A 19,821-nucleotide genomic window follows, 5' to 3' on the forward strand; every position below is an offset into this window, starting at 1 on the left:
CAATCGGAGAGGAGATGGGTCAGCCTCGGCCAATGGCCGCCGCGAATGCTAATGAGCGCTGACGCCGCGAGGAAGCCCATTCAAAAAGTCGCAGCTATTGTCGCGGCGGGTTGCGTGCCGCCGGGCCCGCCGTCGGGCCGCGCGGGGACGGACTCTGGGCCACGCGGGGACCAGCCCGGGGCAGGCCGAGGACCGAGGCCTGCCGGCGGGCGCCCATGGCCGGAGCCGCAATGGCCGAGCCCGGCCGCGGGCCGCCTTCCGCGCCCGCGCCCGGCACGGAGGGTCTGCCGCGCGCCTTCCTGCAGAGCCTGCGCACCCTCTTCGACATCCTGGACGACCGGCGGCGCGGCATCGTGCACCTGCGCGAGATCGAGTCCCGCTGGCAGGGCGCCGACGCGCGCGAGCTGCCCCGCGGCGTGCTCGAGGGCCTGCGCCAGGTGGCCCCGGCCAGCGGCTACCTGACCTTCGAGCGCTTCGTGGCCGGCCTGCGCACCTCACTGCTGAGCGCCGACGGCGGCACGCGGGCCCCGGCGCGCGCCCCGGCCCGGGGAGGCTGCCCGGCGCGGCCCGGGGGGCAGCCGCCGCCGCCGCAGCGCCTGGTGTTCGCGCCGGCCGACGAGCCGCGGACGGTCCTGGAGAGGAAGCCCCTGCCCCTGGGCGCGCGCCCCCCGCCGGCCGGCCCGGGTGGCGCGGCCCGGAGCCTAGAGAAGCTGTGCAGCCCGGCGGAGGCGGCGCCCGGCCCGGAGGAGCCCGAACGGCCCCTGGGCGCGGCGCTGGAGCGGAGCCCGAACACGGACGCTGGTGAGTGCGGGGCGGACCCCGGCCCCGCCTCGTAGCTCCCGTCGCCGGCGCACCGAGAGGTGCTTCCTGAGCATCTCCCAGCGGGGGGACGAGAGCGGGCAGCTCTTCGTCGGCTTCTGAGCCTGGAACACACCTGGCGGCCCAGAGGGGAAGAAGCTTCGTCCCCATCCCCGTGTGCTCAGGGACCCGGGCCAAGGGGCTGGTGGGTGACTCAGCAAACCCCACCAGGAACCCACTCTGTACCCAATCCTAGCGGGGCACTGGGGAACCTGTCCAGTGTGAGGGGGCTCTCCATCTCCAGTAACTGCCCACACCTGGGGACACCTGGGCCCTTGGGCTCACCTGGTGACTTAGGTAGAGGCAGTTCTCACTGGTGTAGAGGGAGGAGGACCCCCAGACTGTGAAGGGCCCTTGCTGCCTTCTTGGGTCTCTCTCGGTCTGACAGCTCCGCCGAGAGGCCTGGGCCCACTGCCCCCCTCTGAGGCCAGGGCAGGCAGGAGCTGCCAGAGGTGGTGCAGGAGGACCTGGCATAGCTGCCAGGAAAGGCAGAGGGGTGGGTGGTCTCCAGCCCAGTTTTCCAGGCCTGGAGCCGTGGCACCTCTGACACCTGGGAGGGACCGACCACAGCCCCTGGGGATGGCCTGGTGTCCGGTCCACTTGGCAGGGACAGGAGATGGCTGAATGGTCCCCTGTTTGTCCCCCAGAGTCTGCCCTGGGAACAAGACCTGCTTTATGGCTGTGGGAGGGGGCTGGGCCCCTCGGCCCATTCAGCCTGTGCAGGTGCAGGCCTTCCACCCGGGCAGCTGCCAGCCCTTTCTGTGCTGCCCACCGCTCTGCCAGCTTCTCTGGACCCCCCCTGCCCAGGCTCGGACATATTCCCCAGCCCAAGACTGCCAGTTGGAGCTGCGGTGACCCCCTAGCCTTCCCGGTGAGCTCATCCAGCAGCCCACCCGAGGCTGAGGGCTCCCGCACGCGGGTGCCTCGCTGCCCAACCTCCCTGTCCCCGAGGTGTGTGTAGGGGGAGTGGGCCTCTGGGAGTGGCTGGCCTGAGTTCGGGGCTGGTGCAATCCACGTGGCCGCACACAGTTGGAAATCGCCGTGGGATTGGGGTTGGGAGGCCTCAGTCCTGTCGTCCCACCCGGCTTTGCCCTGGTGCCTTGTGTGACATGGGCTCCCTCACTGCAGCCCTCTGAGGTCCAGGTCAGGGGTTGGGCACATGGCTGTTGCCCACCACGGGGCAGTGTTCCCACCAGTCCCTCTCTAGGCTTCAGGCCAGGGCTCTCGCTGTCACCTTCTACAGGCAGAGGCCCAGCCAGGGCGTGTGACATACTCTTTGGGTGCCAGACCTTGAGCTCCAAGAGCCCCCTAGCACCCCAGGAAGAGAAAGCCCTCCATGTTCACAGCTTCCCAAGCCCTCTCAGAGGTCCAGGTCCTGCTTCCTGTTCCCTTTCGGGGCTCGGCGCGCACACCAGGCCGGCCTGAGCCCCGTAAGTACGAGCTGCTCTATGAGGCCCAGACACGGGTGGCGATGCCTCCGCCTGCTGGTCAGCCGCTGGGCGTCCAGCATGCCGTCATCTGGGGGCCCCGGGGCTGCCCTGCAGACCTGACGGTGCAGACTAGCCCAGGTGTTCCGGGGTGTCCTGTCCCCCTTCCCCCGCTGTGCCTCCTCTGCTTGCCTGGCAGCCGGGCAGGTTGGAACGTGAACTTGGCCTGCTTGGAGCCTGTCTGCCAGGGCTGGCTGGTGGCCTGCACGGCCACCCGGTGCCAGCCCTCTGGACGTGTCCCTAGCAGTCATACCTGTGCCTCCTTCTTGCACCACCCGCCCACCACCGTGCCAGGCGGGGCACAGGGCCAGGGAGCCAGTGGAGGGTGCCCTCCTCACCTGCACCCCACTCCTCCCCCCCGGGCAGCCCTGCACATAGCTCCCCCGTCCCCCAGGGAAGTACCTGGCTTTCCGGCCCCAAGCCGACTGCGGCTGGCCACGTTTGCTGTAGGAGTTGCCTGCTGAGGGCACGGCTGGTGCATACACGTAGGGACACTGTAGTGCACACAGTATGCTGCAGTCACCTTCCCGGGAGAAGTCGGGTCTCTGCCACCCGTGCCCCACGTTTCTCCTGCGTGAGCTCCAGTCACCCTTAAAGGGCCCGGGCGGACAGGGAGACAGGAGTGGAATCCAGAGGCCGCCTCGCTGGCTCCGTACCTAGCAGCCTTTGAGCCCCTGAGGTGTGGGCCCTGGGTGTGCACGGATGAGCCAGATGAAGCCCCTGCCCTCAGGGAGCTCATGCCTGAGGCGTGTGTGGTGTGTGTGCAAACATGCAGCCTCAGCGGCCACACGGCTGTCCCCAAGGCAGGTGTGAGGCGAGCCTGTGGAGGTCGAGTGAGGACCAGACCCCAGCCTGGCACCGGCAGGGTGCGGAGGTTCTGAATTGCTGAGGAATCCCGAGGCATGCAGGCCGGCACACCTGGCTCTGCATGGCTGGGGTTGATTGGCACGGGGTCCGGGATGGGTCTTTGCGGGGTTGGGGGAGTCGAGCTTGCCTTGGCAGGCCTGGAAGTGAGCCAGGCCCTCGCCTCTGCTGCAGATGCAGTGGCCTGCAGGGCCCGGGAGCTGGGCGTGGGGGATGCCCGGTGGGGCCCCCGTGCCCGAGGGGAACGTCGGAGACACACCATCACCAACGGTGTGGACTGCGACCTGGTGAGTAAGGGCCCGGGGGGCTCTGGGCGGCTCTCCATCTTGCCCGGGTTTGGCCTTGGCCCCCAGACATGGCCTCCTGGACCACCCCTCTGCCCGGGAGGGGGCAGCTGGTTTCGGGTTCTGGGGGAATTCTGTGGCAGGAACGTCGGCAGTTCTAAACCTGTCTCCCCATCCTGCTTTGAGTCCCCTTGCGGGCCGGCCCACGGCCAGGTCAGGAAGTCCTTTAGGGGGAACGTTTGGCCCCCTCCCCAGCTCTGCGCTGGCCCCTGCCTGCTTCCCTGCTATGGTAGGCCGGCCCACCAGCCGGGGGCCTACCACTCGCCCTAGAGAGAGGGGAAGGTTCCCCTGGGGAGGGCTGCGCGGAGGGCCTGAGGAAGGCCAGGGCCCCCCGGAGGAGGAGGGGGGCTGTGCTTCCCAGCGGAGGAGGGCTCACGCGAGTGCGGGTGTGTGCACACGGGCCGGTGGGTCCGTTGCTGTGCGGGCTGGTGTGAGTTGCGGACGTAGACAGGTGCAGGTGGCACCCGGTGTTACGCCCGTTGGCACGGTGCGTGCCCGTGTGTCGCAGCTGAAGCAGATGAAGGAGCTGCAACAGGAGCAGGAGGTGCTGCTGCAGGGCCTGGAGATGATGGCACGGGGCCGGGAGTGGTACCAGCAGCAGCTGCGGCGCGTGCAGGAGCGCCAGCGCCGCCTGGGCCAGAGCAGGGCCAGTGCCGTGAGTGACGCTGCCCAGCGCTGGGCCGCCCCCACGCCCCGGCAGGGCGCCCCCCCCAACACACACAGTGATCACCCGCCCAGACCCGGGCACCCCCGGCTGGGCACGGTGGCTGTCCCTCCACCCGGAGTGCTGGGCCCCGCCCCCGCCCCAACCCCGTGATATTCCCCACCGGCGACACCCCTGGGCTCCCTCAGCTCTGAGCAGCGACTCCCCCCACCCGCGGGGACCCCCCTCGAGGCCTTGGGGCTGACCCCGGCCGGCCCTGCGCTCTGACCACCCCTCCCCCACCCTCCTCCCAGGGCTTCGGGGCTGAGGGGAGCCCCCGCCTGCTGGGGCAGCTGCTGCCCAAGGTGCAGGAGGTGGCCCGATGCCTGGGGGAACTGCTGGCCGCGGCCTGTGCCGGAAGGGTGAGTGCTCCCCAGACCAGCTCGGTGCCGCCCTCACCCTTGTCCTAGAGGCTGTGCCAGGGCTGCCAGGCCTGCCTGACCGTGCCCTCCTGTAGGCTCTGCCCTCGTCCTCCTCAGGGCCCCTGGGCCCTGCCCTGGCCCCCGCCTCGCCCTCGGTCCCCAGCTGGCAGCAGCAGAGCATTCTCATGCTGAAGGAGCAGAACCGACTCCTCACCCAGGTGAGCTGCGGGCGGGCTGCGTGGCCGGGGGCTGGAGGCTGGGCGCTGGAGGCTGGGCAGGCCCTGACTGCCCTTCTGCCCGCCCAGGAGGTGACCGACAAGAGCGAGCGTATCGCACAGCTGGAGCAGGAGAAGTCCGCCCTCATCAAGCAGCTGTTTGAGGCCCGTGCCCTCAGCCAGCAGGACGCTGGGCCCCTGGACTCCACCTTCATCTAGCCGGCCCCAGGCACGGACGTGGGGCCTCAGCCTGGCACTCAGCCCTGGGTGGGCGGGCACTTCCTTGAGCCCCACCTCTGAGGCTGAAGGCTCCCTGGCCAGCCCGAGCACCGCCCTCCTTCCTCCCTTCCAGTCCGGGCTCCCCTAACCCCAGGATGTTCTGAGACCCCAGACATTGACTCCATCGTGGTCTTGGGGGCCTGACCTGGGGTGGGACTTCATCATGCCAACACACAGCCTGAAGCTGCTCCTGCCACTGTCAGTGGACAGTGGGGGACACCCCCTCGTGTTCACCAGATCTGGGCAGGCCTGCCCCCGTGTTTGCAGCTGGTGTGTCTCCCCTCCCACCTGGGGTCTCCTGTGGAAGGCACTGATCACACTAGGCTGCGTTCCCAAGAGTGGCCGGCAGAGGGCGCCACATGCACTGGTGACTGCGGCCTTGGAGGCCCCGCTGTGGTGTCTCAGATGGGGCCTGGAGTAGGGGAACCTGGGGCGGGCTGGGACCCCTGCGGGTCCAGTGGGTGATTGGCCCCGGGGGTCCAAGGGCGTCTTCCCCAGCTCCAGACTAGGCGGCTGTCCCTCAGCCAGGAGCAGATGGAGGGTGGCCTCTAAGAAGGGGGGTCTGCTTGTGTCCAGTTCCAGGGGAGCCCCGAGGGCATGGTGTCGGGGATTCACTGGATTCATGCGTGGGCCGAGGCTGGCCTGCCTGGTCCTCCCCACGGACCTTAGATGCTAAACAAACGGGTTGGCCTTCATCCCTCCCGGCCCGGACTCCACCAAGCAACCTGTGACGCAGGCCCAGAGCCCTGGGCCTGCCAGGTGACCCAGCCGGGGCTGTGGCGGCCAGGGTGGCTTAAGTGCGCCCTTCCCTGGGGAGGGCCCTGTTCCCAGGAAGGGGGTCAGGCTGGGCCTCCCACACATGCCCCAAGGGGCCCTGTAGGTCCAGCAGCCTGGCCAGGCCCTTCACCAGATTCAAGGTGCCCCCGTATGGGGGCCTGCACACCCTCCATGCCCCCACCCCAGCTTGGCCCTGGCTCTGGATCACAGCAAGGGGGGCCCGCAGGACTTAGGAAGAGGCCGGCAGTGGGTCCCGTCGGGGGTCCTTTCCTTCCCTAAGGGAGGCCCCCCGCTCAGCTGGCCCTGTGACAACCCCGAGAGGGGCTCCATGCTCCCCGCTGCCTTCCCCCGCCAACCCCCAGCTGAGCGCACACGGGCGTCACAGGCGGGCTGAGCGGTCAGCGGCCCCGGACACGGCGCATGCGTGCGTGTACGGAGCGGGGGACCTGCGGCCTGGAGGGGTTGTGCGCGCGGCTTCCCACAGGCCCCGGGGTGGGGGCGTGGCCTGGCCACAGAGGAGGGGTCCGAGGTGCAGGTGGCCACTCCGCCACACCAGCAGCGACCTGGCCGGAGCCCCTCCCTACACCACGCTCGGGGCCAGCGGGCGCGGGGCTCTGCGTGCGCGGTTGTCCCAGGTCAGGCCCGAATCCGCCCAGCGCACAAGCGGCCCTCAGAGGATGGGGGTGGGTTCTCCTGTGGGCCCAAGCGCCCCTGGACTTTGACCTCCTGGGCAGGTTCCCTGAGGTGGAAGGGGGCTGGTTCTGAAGGGCCAGATCGGGCCTCCAGCACGGAAGCCTACCTGTGGTGTGGTGACTGGACCAGTGCCCGCTGGGGAGGCATCGTCCCAGCCGTCAGGGAGGGGCCCGCCGACCAGGACCTCCCCAAGGCCGCCCCTTTCCTGGTTTCCCGTCCCGTTGCCCCCGGCAATCCCGTGACCAGTCCCCCCACCTGCCCAGGCCCTGAGCCCACCCTCGCTAGGAGTCCCTCTGTTCGCAGACCCTCCAAACACAGCCCTGGACAATCCCAGAACGGAAGACTGCCCCTCCCCTGCTCCTGAGCCTTACCTCCACCACCTCATGACGCAGGGCAGACCCAGGCCCCGAGCAGGGTTCAGCCTCCACATCCCCCGCCCCCAGCCCTGCTGGCCCGGGCTCTCCCGTCTCTGGGCTTTGCAAATGCTGTTCCATCCCTGGGAACACCCACTTCCTGCTTCACCTGACTGGCTCCTGCCCAGCCCTGCACCTTGGCTATAGAGGGAACGAACCTGCAGAGGCTGAAACGGCAAAGGGGGTAGCCTTTGCCCTGAGGGTGTCTGCTTTCCCCCTGAGGTCTTCACGGAACTTGGGAGGCAGGACCAGAACCCAGTGTCTGCCCCAGGGGTACTGCCCACAGAAGGCGGACCCTTCAGCCGCAGGGTGAGTGTGGAAGAAACCCGCGACTCAGGGAGAGGCCTCATGGCGCTGGCTTTCCACGCAGGGCGGAAAATGCATCCTATTCATGTGCAGTCTGAAATCAGGCTGCCTGTGTGGCCCTAGAGACCCCCACGGGGAGAATTGTAAGTGGCCCCAGGTTGGCGGGGCCCAGGCGGCTGGCGGGAGCAAAACGTCCTCGCTAGAGCAGTGAGTGTTTCTTAGCCATGCACGGGGGATGTTTGGGGCCGCGTTAAGTGTTGGGGGAGCTGTCCGTGCACCATAGGGTGTTTAGCACCATGCCTGCCTCTATCCACTAGATGCCAGCAACACACATCCACGCTCAGTTGTGATGACCAAAATGTCTCTGGACATTGCCAGTGCCCGGGGGCAAAGTTGCCCTGAGCTGAGCATCTCTGCTCTAGAGCAGTGCAACTCCACCAGGCCTCAAGGATTTCCTACAGACCAAGTTCCAAGGAGAATGAGCATCTCCAGCTTAAAGAACTTTTCACAAACACCACAAGGAAAGAATCTACCATGAGAGCCAGCAGAAACAACAGATTCTGTAGCCATTTCAGATATTCAATGATCAGAGAACGTAAAATGTTTATGTTTTGTCTGCCTGAAGAAATAAAAGAGATCCTTGAAAATACGAACAAGGAATAGTCTTTATAGTTTCTTATTCTGTTAAAAAAAAAGTGTAATCATGAAAAAAGATCTAATAGAACCAGGAATTTAAAATATATATAAAAATTTAAAACTCAGATGGACTTCAGATGGAAAATTTCAGCAGAGCTGAAGGGAGACTTAGTGAATTGAAAGACAGAGTTTAGGAAATGGTCCAGAACATGGCCCAGAGAGACAGAGTTGGGAAATATGGATGAGAGGAGGATCTTGAAAGATAAGAGGGAGAGGGCTGCTTGTCTGATTGGATTTCCTGAAAGAGAGGCTAGGGAAGGAGGGACAATATATGAAGTTAAACTGGCTTAAATTTTTCCAGAATTGGCTAAAAATATCAATTCTCAGATCCAGGAATCCCAGTGGATCCCAGCTAGGATGAATAAAAAGAAATGCCATTTTCTCTTAAAAGATTGTTGGGCTTCCCTGGTGGCGCAGTGGTTAAGAATCCGCCTGCCAATGCAGGGGACACAGGTTCAAGCCCTGGTCCGGGAAGATCCCACATGACGCGGAGCAACTGAGCCCGTGCGCCACAACTACTGAGCCCACGCACCACAACTACTGAAGCGTACGTGCCTAGAGCCCGTGCTCCGCAACAAGAGAAGCCACCGCAATGAGAAGCCCCCGCACCGCGACGAAGAGTAGCCCCCGCTCGCTGCAGCTAGAGAAAGCCTGCGTGCAGCAACAAAGACCCAACGCAGCCAAAAATAAAAATAAAAAAAATTAAAAAAAAAAAAAGATTGTTAAAGACATTGAGGGAGACATCTCTAACCTTTACTGTGGGGTTGGGGGCAGGTGTGGTCATTGGGGGGGGTGAAGAGACAGTTCAGGGAAAATCTCTTCTGGACCAGTTGAAAAGTGAATGGATACCTGAACCAAGCCTCAGATGATGAGTAAGATAGAGGCAAGGGAGCACATGGGTCATTCCAGGAATGGAGAGGTTCGGAAGAGGAAGAGTTCAGTAGGCGTAGAGCCAGGGTATGATGGGCTATGGATGGAGTCTGTACTTTTTCCTGAGCTCTGTTAGAGAGCTATGGAAGGATTTTAGTTGGGGGTTGCATATGTGTGTTTTCTGTAGCTTATAGATGTTGGTTATAGAAAACAATAGAAAATAAAAATAAGCAGAAAAAAACCCACAATTTCCTACAAAAGAGCTGCCACAGTGACATCAGAGGCCAGAGAGAGTGAAATGCCTTCAATGGCTGAGATTATACGCATAATTATTAACCTAGAAGCCCACGTCCCGAGAAACTGTCTTTTGAGGGTGAGGGCAAAATAAAAACATGTTCAAACAAAGTTGAGAGTTTACCACCAACAGCACTTGACTAAAGGAAATTCCAGACAAGGATTTCAGAGAGAAGGTAAAATTCAAGAAGGAATCGTAGACCGGGGTGAGTTAGCTATCTGTGGCTGCGGGAGAAGGCAACTTAAAACTTAGTGGCTTAAGGCAACATATTTTCTTGCCGCTTCTGTGGGTTAGGAGCTGGGTGGCTCTGGCCTGGAATCGTGTGAGGCTGCGGTGAAGTTTATCTGCTGGGGCTGCAGTCTCCCCTGATGCTGACTCACTTCCAAGATGGAACATCCACACGGCTGTCGGCCAAACATCGCCGTTTCTTGTCTCCGTTGTAACAATAATTATAATGATGATGATTTGTAGGAGAGCAGGACAGGGCCCAGATAATGTCAATAATGGCATAAAAATGGGGAGGAGTGATTGGAGATAAACAATTCTAAAGTATAATTGTTCAGGGCCTTGCCTGGTGGTCCAGTGGCTGAGACTCTGCGCTCCCAATGCAGGGCGCCCAGGTTTGATTCCTGATCGGGGAACTAGATCCCACATGCATGCCGCAACTAAGGAGCCCACCCGCCGCAACTAAGGAGCCCACCTGCCACAACTAAGACCCAGTGCAACCAAAGTAATTAATTAATTAGTAAATTTTAAAAATTCGTCAAGTGTTAAAAGAATAAAGTATAATTGATCATAAGGAGGGAAAATATATTAACTTTATATTTTATTTTATTAAATATGTATGTTACAATAACTGGCAGAACCAGATAAAATAACTGCTATTCGGTGTATACCTTCCAAAGAAGGGAGGGGCAGCGAAATGGGGGAGAAAAGGGAAAAGAAGTTCAACTCTACAAGAAAAAATTTAAAAATCAGAAAACGCATTATAAGGGATTTCCCTGGTGGCGCAGTGGTTAAGAATCCGCCTGCCAATGCAGGGGACACGGGTTCGAGCCCTGGTCCGGGAGGATCCCACGTGCTGCGGAGCAACTAAGCCCGTGCGCCACAACTGCTGAGCCTGAGCTCTAGAGCCCACGAGCCACAACTACTGAGCCTGCGTGTTGCAACTACTGAAGCCCGCCTGCCTAGAGCCCGTGCTCCGCAACAAGAGAAGCCACCGCAATGAGAAGCCCGTGCACCGCAACAAAGAGTAGCCCCCGCTCGCCGCAACTAGAGAAAGCCCATGCGCAGCAATGAGGAACCAACGCAGCCAAAAATAAATAAATTAAATATAAAGAAATTTTTTAAAAAAGAAAACACATGGGGCTTCCCTGGTGGCGCAGTGGTTGGGGGTCCGCCTGCCGATGCAGGGGACGTGGGTTCGTGCCCCGGTCCGGGAAGATCCCACATGCCGCGGAGCGGCTGGGCCCGTGAGCCGTGGCCGCTGGGCCTGCACGTCCGGAGCCTGTGCTCCGCAACGGGAGAGGCCACAGCAGTGAGAGGCCCGAGTACCGCCCAAAAAAAAGAAAACACATAATAAGATTGAATATGTTAGTAATCACAATATATGTGATTGGATTAAACTCTCTAGTGAAAGAGTCATCAGATTGTATTTTTAGAAATTCAGATATAAGCTGTTTTAAGAGACACGCCTGAAGTATGACACCAAAAAACAAAAAAGAAAAGCTCAAGTAGTTGCATTAATACAAAACAAAATAGATTTTAAGGCCAGAAACATTAGTAGTGTTGAAGGGAGTAACTAATAATAAAAAGTTTAATTTACCAGGAAGGTATAGCAACCCTAAAGTTGTAATCACCCAATACCAAAATATAAGTCACAAAGATATGCAGACATTTCACCGAGGAGGACATACAGATGGCATATAAGCATGTGAAAAAATGTTTAATGTCATCAGCCATTAGAAAAATGCAAATTAAAACTACAGTGAGAATGGCTACACCCCAATCAGAGTGGCTAACGTGAAACACTGATAACACTGTGCTGGTGAGGATGGGGAGAAACTGGGTCACTCACACATTACTGGTGGGAATGTCGAATGATACAACCACTCTGGAAAATAATTTGGCAATTCCTTTTATTTTTTTAATTAATTTATTTTTGTCTGTGTTGGGTCTTCGTTGCTGCGCGCGGGCTTTCTCTAGCTGCGGCGAGCGGGGGCCACTCTTCGTTGCGGTGCGCGGGCTTCTCATCGCGGTGGCTTCTCTTGTTGTGGAGCACGGGCTCTAGGCGCGCCGGCTTCAGTAGTTGTGGCTCACGGGCTTCGTTGCTCCGCGGCATGTGGGATCTTCCCGGACCAGGGATCGAACCCGCGTTCCCTGCATTGGCAGGCGGATTCTCAACCACTGCGCCACCGGGGAAACCCCAGCAATTCCTTTTAAAACTAAAATTGAGGGGCTTCCCCCGTGGCTCAGTGGTTGGGAATCCGCCTGCCAGTGCAGGGCACACGGCTTCGAGCCCTGGTCCGGGGAAGATCCCACATGCCGCGGAGCAACGAAGCCCGTGCGCCACAACTACTGAGCCTGCGCTCTAGAGCCCGTGAGCCACAACTACTGAGCCCGAGTGTCGCAACTACTGAGGCCTGCGTGCCTAGAGCCCGTGCTCCACAATAAGAGAAGCCACCCAATGAGAAGCCCGCGCAACGCAATGAAGAGCAGCCCCCACGCGCTGCAACTAGAGAAAGCCCACCACACGCAGCAATGAAGACCCAACGCTGCCAAAAATAAATAAATTTATTTTAAAAAACCAATAAAATAAAATTGACTTACCACATATGATGGTTAATTTCACGTGTCAGCTTGGCTAGGATATGGTGCCCAATCCTTTGGTCAAACACAGAAGTTGCTGTGAAGGTATGTTTTCGATATGATTGACGTTTACATCAATGGGCTTCGAGTAAAGCAGATTGCTCCCCACGGTGCGGGCAGGCCTCATCCAATCAGTCGAAGGCCTTAAGAGAAAAGACCGAGATCCCCCGAAAGGAAGGAAGTCGGCCTGCAGACTGCTTTTGCGCTCAAGACTGCTACATCCAGTCTTCCCTGGGTTCCAACCTGCCGACCTGCTTTGCAGACTTCAGACTTGCCAGCTCCTACAACCTCATGAGCCAATTCCTTAAAATAAATCTGTTTCTCTCCCTCTCTCCTCCCTGCCACCCCCATATGTACATTCCTGTTGGTTCTCTTTCCTTTCTCTGGAGCACCCTAACACATCATACACACAGCGATTGCATTCTTGGGCATTTATCCCAGAGAAACGAAGACTTATTTTCATGCAGGAACATGTACATGATTGTTCATAGCAGCTTCACTGGTAGTAGCTCCCAACGAGGCACTGCTCAAAGGTCCTTCCTTCTATGGGTGACTGTTTGAACAAACTATGGTCCATCCACACCACGGCATACAAATCAGCAATGAAAAGGAAGGAACTATTGATAACAGAACAACACGGATGCCCTCAGGGAAATTACGCTGGGTGGTGAGAGCCAATCTCAGAAGGATACGTTACGTGTGACCCGTTCATGTACCAACTGGGAAATAACATGATTATGGAGATGGAGGGTGTGGGTTGGCTAAAGGGCGGTGTGAGGGGTCTCGTGGGGATGGTTCAATTGAATTTCTTGGCTGTCGTGGTAGCTCCATAAGGCTACACGTGTGGTAAAATTGCAGAGAGCTACACACACAAATGAGTGCAAGTAAAACCAGTGAAACAGAAGTAAGCTCCTTAGGTTGTACCAATGTCAAGTCAATTTCTTGGTTTTGCTATTGTACAATATGTTTATATATATATATATATATATATATGGCAAGACTTATCAGAACTATAAAGAAAAATTGACAAACTCACCATCACAGTGAGAAATTTTAACATATATCTCTTGATAATTGATAGGATATAGTAGATTTGAACATTATTGGTAATGTTGATCTAATGGACAAATCCAGACCAAGACACTCACTAATTGGAGAATATACATTCTTCTCAAGCACACGGGGAGCATCTATAACTATTTATGATCACATGCTGGACCCAAAAGGCAATCCCACAACTATCAGAAGGTTGCTCTCATGCAGACTACAGGATGCAAGCACGATGCAGGTACCGTAGAAAAAAGCCCAGACTTTTGGATATTCAAGCACACACACACCTCCCCCAAAAAACCAAAAACCAAAACCAAAAGAAACCAAAGCAAAAAGAAACAACAAAAAAGAAAGGGGGAAAAAAGAAAAAAAAAAACAGGAAAAAATAAATTTAAAAAAAGGAAAAAACCCACACCCACATCTAAACAATTCATATATCAAATAAGAAATCACAATGAAAATGAAAAAAAATTATCTAAGTGAAAATAAAAAGAGTGTGCATCAAAAGCAGAGACCAGAGGGAAATTTATAAAGACACTTAGATACATTAGGAAAGAAGAAAGCCTTGTAAGTAATGAATTAAGCATTGAACTTCAGAAGTTGGAAAAAGAAATAGCAGAAATAAATACAAAGACTATAGAAGAAAGAAATTATAATACGTTATATTAAAATATTTTTATTGAGTATATATATGTACCTGACACTTTTGATTAAACTTTTTTTTTTGGCCACGCCGCGTGGCTTGTGGGATCCTGGTTTCCCCACCAGGGATTGAATGCGGGCCCTTGGCAGTGAAAGCGTGGAGTCCTAATCACTGGACCACCAGGGAAGTCCCTGACACCTTTCTTGATGCTGGGGAACATCCGAACAAAAGAGACACGAAAACTCCTGCTCACGTAAAGTTATATTTGAGTAAGAATAATAAAGGTTAAAGCAGAAATTAGTGACATAGAAAGCAAACATGCTTTATAGAAAACATCCATAAGGGCAAAAACTTGATTGAGAAAACTAACGAAGTGCAGAAACATCTGCCTGGATTAGTGAAGAATAAAAGAGATAAGGCAGAAATAAAATGATGTTAGCAATTTAAAAAAAATAACAACATATGCTGCAGAAATTAAGCAGATGCAAACAGGATTTTTTTTTTTTTTTTTTTGCCCTGCTGCATAGTTCCCCGACCAGAGACCGAACCCGTGCCCCCTGCAGTGGCAGCGTGGAGCCCTAACCACTGGACCACTGGGGAATTCCCACTATCAGGATATTTTAAACAAGATTATGCCAATCCATTAGCGGTGGATAAATAACTCATGGTAGATTACGCATACAGGACCCCAAAGGAGCAAACGATAGAGCAGAAAACGGATACATCTGAACTAATCAAGCCCTTCCATGATTTCACTGCAGAGGACTCATGTCCCCAGTATACATAAAGAATTCCTGAAAATCGATAAGGAAAAGATAAACAATCCCTAGAGAATGAACAAAGATTTGAAAAGATGCCTCATGGAAGACAGGAAAGACTCCATTTCTTTAGTAATCAAGGAAATGACATTAAAAGCTCAAAGAGAGGACTTCCCTGGTGGCGCAGTGGTTGAGAATCCGCCTGCCAATGCAGGGGACACGGGTTTGAGCCCTGGTCCGGGAAGATCCCACATGCTGCGGAGCAACTCAGCCCGTGCGCCACAACTACTGAGCCTGCGCTCTAGATCCCGCGAGCCACAACTACTGATGCCCGCGAACCACAACTACTGAATCCCGCATGCCCTAGAGCCCGTGCTCTGCAAAAAGAGAAGCCACTGCAATGAGAAGCCTGCGCACCACAACGAAGAGTAGCCTCCGCTCACCGCAACTAGAGAAAGCCCGCGTGCAGCAACAAAGACCCAACGCAGCCAAAAAAAAAAAAAAAAAAAAAGGTCAAAGAGATTTCTTTTTCACCAGCTTCTCCAAACTCCAAGAGTTGCACAATACCAACCAAAACGGTGGTGTGTGCTCTTGAGATCGCCAGGTGGCGCCACCATCCTGAAAACAGTACAGTTATTTGCAGGTGAACCTGAACACACAGGTGCGCTCTGGTCACCAGCTCCTAGGCTATTCCCCAGGGAAAGGCTTGCCCGTGTGCAAATGTGCACAGGAGCAATCTTAGTGAAAACAGCCTGAAGCCAGGACCCCCGACACACTCACAGCTGAAATGTGAGCTTCGCAACACTCACAGCAGAGGACAATGCAGCAATAGGGCAGACCATCTACAGCTTCACAAGTCAGCGTGCTGAATCTCAAAAATACAATGGGAGTGAAAGAAGCAAATTCCAGAACAGTGTTCCAGTATAAAAAAAAAAGAAAGAAAGGGACTTCCCTTGTGGCGCAGTGGTTAAGAACCCTCACGCCAGTGCAGGGGACACAGGTTCGAGCCCTGGTCCGGGAGGATCCCACATGCCGCAAAGCTACTGAGCCTGCACGCCACAACTACTGAGCCCACGCGCCACAACTACTGAAGCCCGCGCGCCTAGAGCCCGTGCTCCTCAACAAGAGAAGCCACCGCAATGAGAAGCCCGCGCACCACAAACAAGAGCATCCCCCGCTCGCTGCAACTAGAGAAAGCCCGCGTGCAGCAATGAAGACCCAACGCAGCCAAAAATAAATAAAAGATAAAATTCTAAGAAAAACAACAACCAGAAGAAACAGCACAATATGTTATTTAGAGAGATGGAAAACTATAAAGAAAAGCAAGAGAGAAGCAAGTACAAAAGTCAAGAGAGTAGACACCTCTGGTCAGGACCACCGAAGGCTCTCTGTTGTGCCTGTTCCCGTACTGTGATTCTTTCCACAGGGCATGTGTGCCGCACTTGCTCTCCTGTCTGTCTGCTGCATCTCACGAGGCAGCAGGGGCCTCCCCTGACCCAGGGAGACTTTGACAAGCCTGCCCTCCCCTGGACCGGTGGTGGGTCCCCCCACATACCATGGAGTCCGTGAGCATCCCTCGCTCACTGTGCGTGCACAGAGCCTGGTATGCCTCTGGCCCCACAGGAGGTGCTCGGCAAACGTCTGTTGAATGATTGATGAGCACGTGTAGAAAGGGCACAGTGAGTGAAGGAGATGTTTCAGCCACAAGACACTGTGGCTTCCGATGGAGAGACTGAGCCAGAGGCAGCCAAGACCTTAACCGGCCTCCCTGGGAGGTCTGGATCCTGTCGGGGGGAGGAGGGTTCTGAGGACCCCTCTCCTGGCATCTCTCTGCAGCCACATGCCTCTGCTTGGAGCCAGGGCCAAGCCATGTGCAGCACATCTGGAGCCCCACCCCTGCTGAGGTTCCCGGAGGCCCGAGGCCTGGGGCTGCCCCGCCAGAGCCCCCTCCTGCCGGTGGGCTCCTGCCAGGGCCTCCCTGTCGCCTGTCCCCCAGCCCAGTTTCCAGGGTCCCGTCGAAGGAAGTCTCTGGGCCAAGAGGGGCATTCCCGCCCTGGCCTCCCCGGGAGAGAACTCACTCCCAGTCTTCGCCGTGGCTGTTCCATGTCCCCTGCCTTCTTCCCTTCTTCTCTCCCCAGGCTAATCTGGGCCCCTGCCATGAGCACCAGGGCAGGGTCCAGGTCTCTGTTCCCCAGGGCCCCTCCTCTCAGGCCTGGCGGGGCTCCCTTGGGCCTAGAGGGGTGAGGAGGGGGCAGGGGCCGCCGGCAGCACCAGTGTCTGCTGCCCTTTCATGTGCTGGCCTCTCTCTGGGCCGCCTTTGTCTCTTACATTTCAGCCTAAACTGCAGGCCTCTGGCTCCTCTGAACTTTCTGGGGTGGAAGAAAGGGCCTCTGGGAGGGGGAGGCGAGCTGGCAGGAAAACGGGGCCTGGAGCCCTGTGCTGGCCTGCCGCACCCAGGGACTCTCTGCTGGGGCCCAGCCCGGCGGGGCTGGGGAGGCCCAGCAACGTCCCGGGTCTCCCACCCTTCCCGCTGGGGTCCTGAGCTGGAAGAAAGGCTCCTTTGCTGGGCCTGAGACACCAGACCCTCAGCCTGGGCAGCCGTCCCAGAGATCCCAATTGTCCCTGCCGGTTCCAGCCGACCGGGCCATTGCCCAGACCCTGTGCCCATCAGAGGCTGTCCTTGTGGTCCCCTAACCCCGCCCCCACCCCGCCCCCATCTGCTGGCTCTCCTGGGTGGTCTTGCCTGGCTCCCTGCTGCTGGAATTCCCATTTTGCACAAAATGGGGGTGGCCCTGGCCAGAGAAAGGGGTGATGATTGGCCAGGGTGGCACACAGGGCCCATGGCGATTCCAAGCATAGCGGCCAGGCATTTCATGGGGTGGAAGGGCAGAGCTGGGTCCTGCGACCAGCTGAGCACTTACCCCAGTGTGCAGGGACCTGGGTGCTGACCAGCCCGGCCTGGGGGACCCTCTCCCTCATCCGCAGGATGAGGCTCTGTGTGCAGAGGCTCCTCCTCCCTCCTTGGGAAGCCTCTGGCCTCCCAAGTCCAGGCTTCTGGGTCCCCCAGGCAAAGGGGGCCACCGGGATGGGGGCTGGGCCAGCCTGAGCGTGGGTTCTCTTGTTTCTGGCCATGGTGTGGCTGTGGCCATCCTGTCCCTCTCTCTGCCTGTGCCCTCATTTGTCACCTTGGAACTGTGTGGAGTAGGTCTGGCTTCACCCTGCTTGGCACAGCTTTGAGGTCTCAGCACCTCCAGGGCAGGCTCAGCCTGGGTCAGCTCAGTGTCCTGGGGGGTGACCAGGGCGGTGCCCTGCCATGCAGCCCAGGACTGGGTCAGCATCGCAGGCTGGCCAGCCCTTTCTTGCCGGGAGGGCATGGTAGGGACCCAGACGGGAGCCCACGTGGTTCCTGTAGCTGGCGTTGCCTCCTTCCTCCAGGACCAGGCCAGGGGAAACCCGGCTCTGCAGCGGCAGAACCCTTGGAACAAGCCTGCCTGGGAGGCAGCCCAGCCCACCCCCAGGCCAGGCCTTCTGCGGCCGTGCCCTAAGGCCGGAGGGGCTGGGGGGCTCTCTAGGTCCTGCTGCAGCGGAGAGCCCAGAGGCAGAGCGTGGTCGGCAGGCACTTACAGGTCAGGGGGACAGGTCAGAAGGGGTGAATCTTTGGGGCTGAGCGGACAGGAAGGAGGAAGGTGGGACATAGCCTCAGGGCGCCTGGGCTGAGACCAGGGCGCCGGGAAGGGCAGCGCGGGTGACTCAGCCGCCGCGTCTCTCACCTGTGCTCCGGGGCCCAGCGGGAGGTGGGCGGGGCGGGCCGCCAGTGGGCGTGGCAGCCGTGGACCGGTCCGCGCCCCGCCCCGGGCGCCTACGCCGCGGTCCCGGGACCTCCGCCTCCCGGCTCCCCGCCGCCGCGCCGTCAACGCCTGGTCCGCCCCGCGCCCCCATGGCCGGGAAGGCGCTGCCGCGGCGGGCCTCGCCGGCCTCCTGCTGCTGTGTGTCCCCACCCGCGACATCCGGGAGCCGCCCGCCCTCAAGGTGCACGCTGGAGCGCCCTGGGAACCCGGCGCGGTCCGGGAGCTGCTGGTTGGGCCGGGGTGCCGGGCGGGGAGGCTCGGACCGAGCAGGGCCAGGCCGCGCCCGCGTGGCAGCCGGGACCCCGCGCGCTCCGCTCCCGGCCCGGCGGGACGAGGTCCCAGGCCCCTCACCAGCGCTCCGGGTCCCGGTCCAGGGCGCGGCAGCGGCGCTTCCGGGGGACGCGGTGCGGGAGGCCGAAGTCCCGGGAGCTCTCCGCTCGCCGCGCCCGCCGCGGAGCCTTTCGCGGCGCGGCCGAGAGGCGTCTCACCGCACCCCCGGGGCGCCCCAGGCCGCGGCCCGGCCCGCGCCCCCAACACGTTCGGCCTCCAGGAAGGCATCGCCTCGGGGTTTGGCCCAGATGGGGTGCGACAGGCGCTGGGGCCCAGGGACTCCTCCCCAGCCTCTCCGGTGGCTCCCACAGTGCGGGGGCAGCCCTGGCTGGTCCTGAAGGGGTCGGAGCGGGCTAGGCCTGATCCCCCCCACGCATCCCCGCCAGACTCGGCCTCCAGGAGCCCGCCCTCCCTAACCCTCTACTGGGCTTGTGGGCCGGCTTGGTGCGTGGGTGGATGGTGGGTGCTCTAAGGCCCAGGAGCCCAGGATGGAGATCGCTGGGGTGGGTGCCCTGTAGCCAAGGGTGACCACCTGGGGGGGCTGCGGTGGGGCGGGCCACTTGGCCTGCTGCTGCTGGAGTTCCCTGTGTCAGGGAGAGGACCTGAGCGGCCCCTTTCCCGGCTCCGGAGGGCATGCTCTCCAGCCCGGCTCCTCCTATTGGAATCCAGGCCCCTGGGGGCAGGTGCTGGAAAGTGGCTCTTGGAATCCGGGTGCTGACGGTCACCCGCCCGACCTGCCTGGAAAGCCCGTGTGGTGCCGGGCAGCTCTCTCTGGCCCTGCCTTTGAGGCCCAGGGAGGGGGTGTCTGCTTATCGCAGGCCCACGCTCAGCCTCAGTCCAGCCTTCCCCCTGGGGCCCTCGCTTCCACATCCTCAGGTTGGGCTGAGGTCAGAGAGATAGGGACAGAGGGGAGGAAGGAAGAGCAGGCCCGAAGGGGCGCTTCCTGAAGCTAGCTTTTCTCCTGCAGCCTGGGGACCTCATGCCCCACCCCCCGGCAAGGTTCCAAGGGTGGTCCCGGGACCCCTGACTCTGACCCCACCCCTCAGTTTGCCCTTGCCAGGAAGGGTCCTGCAGTCAGAGGGCCATCCACCTCTACTCCCATTCTCCCCCCAACCAAGCTGTGTCACAGTGATTGTCCCTGGCCTTCTCTGAGCCTCAGAAC

At 58.9% G+C, this 19,821-nt stretch overlaps 1 protein-coding gene across 1 annotated transcript; it reads left to right on the top strand.

Annotated features, from left to right (window-relative positions):
- The first annotated feature begins 215 nt into the window (after positions 1–215).
- On the top strand, positions 216–5,105 carry SAPCD2 (suppressor APC domain containing 2). The gene is made up of 6 exons (XM_024126339.2): positions 216–801; positions 3,384–3,496; positions 4,062–4,208; positions 4,511–4,618; positions 4,714–4,836; positions 4,924–5,105. Exons 1-6 carry the CDS (start codon positions 216–218, stop codon positions 5,050–5,052), a joined length of 1,206 nt encoding a protein of 401 aa, XP_023982107.1. The 3' UTR covers positions 5,053–5,105.
- The last annotated feature ends 14,716 nt before the right edge of the window (positions 5,106–19,821 follow it).

The sequence above is a fragment of the Physeter macrocephalus genome, chromosome 13 (genome assembly GCF_002837175.3).
Source record: "Physeter macrocephalus isolate SW-GA chromosome 13, ASM283717v5, whole genome shotgun sequence".
Classification (NCBI taxonomy): Eukaryota; Metazoa; Chordata; class Mammalia; order Artiodactyla; family Physeteridae; genus Physeter; species Physeter macrocephalus.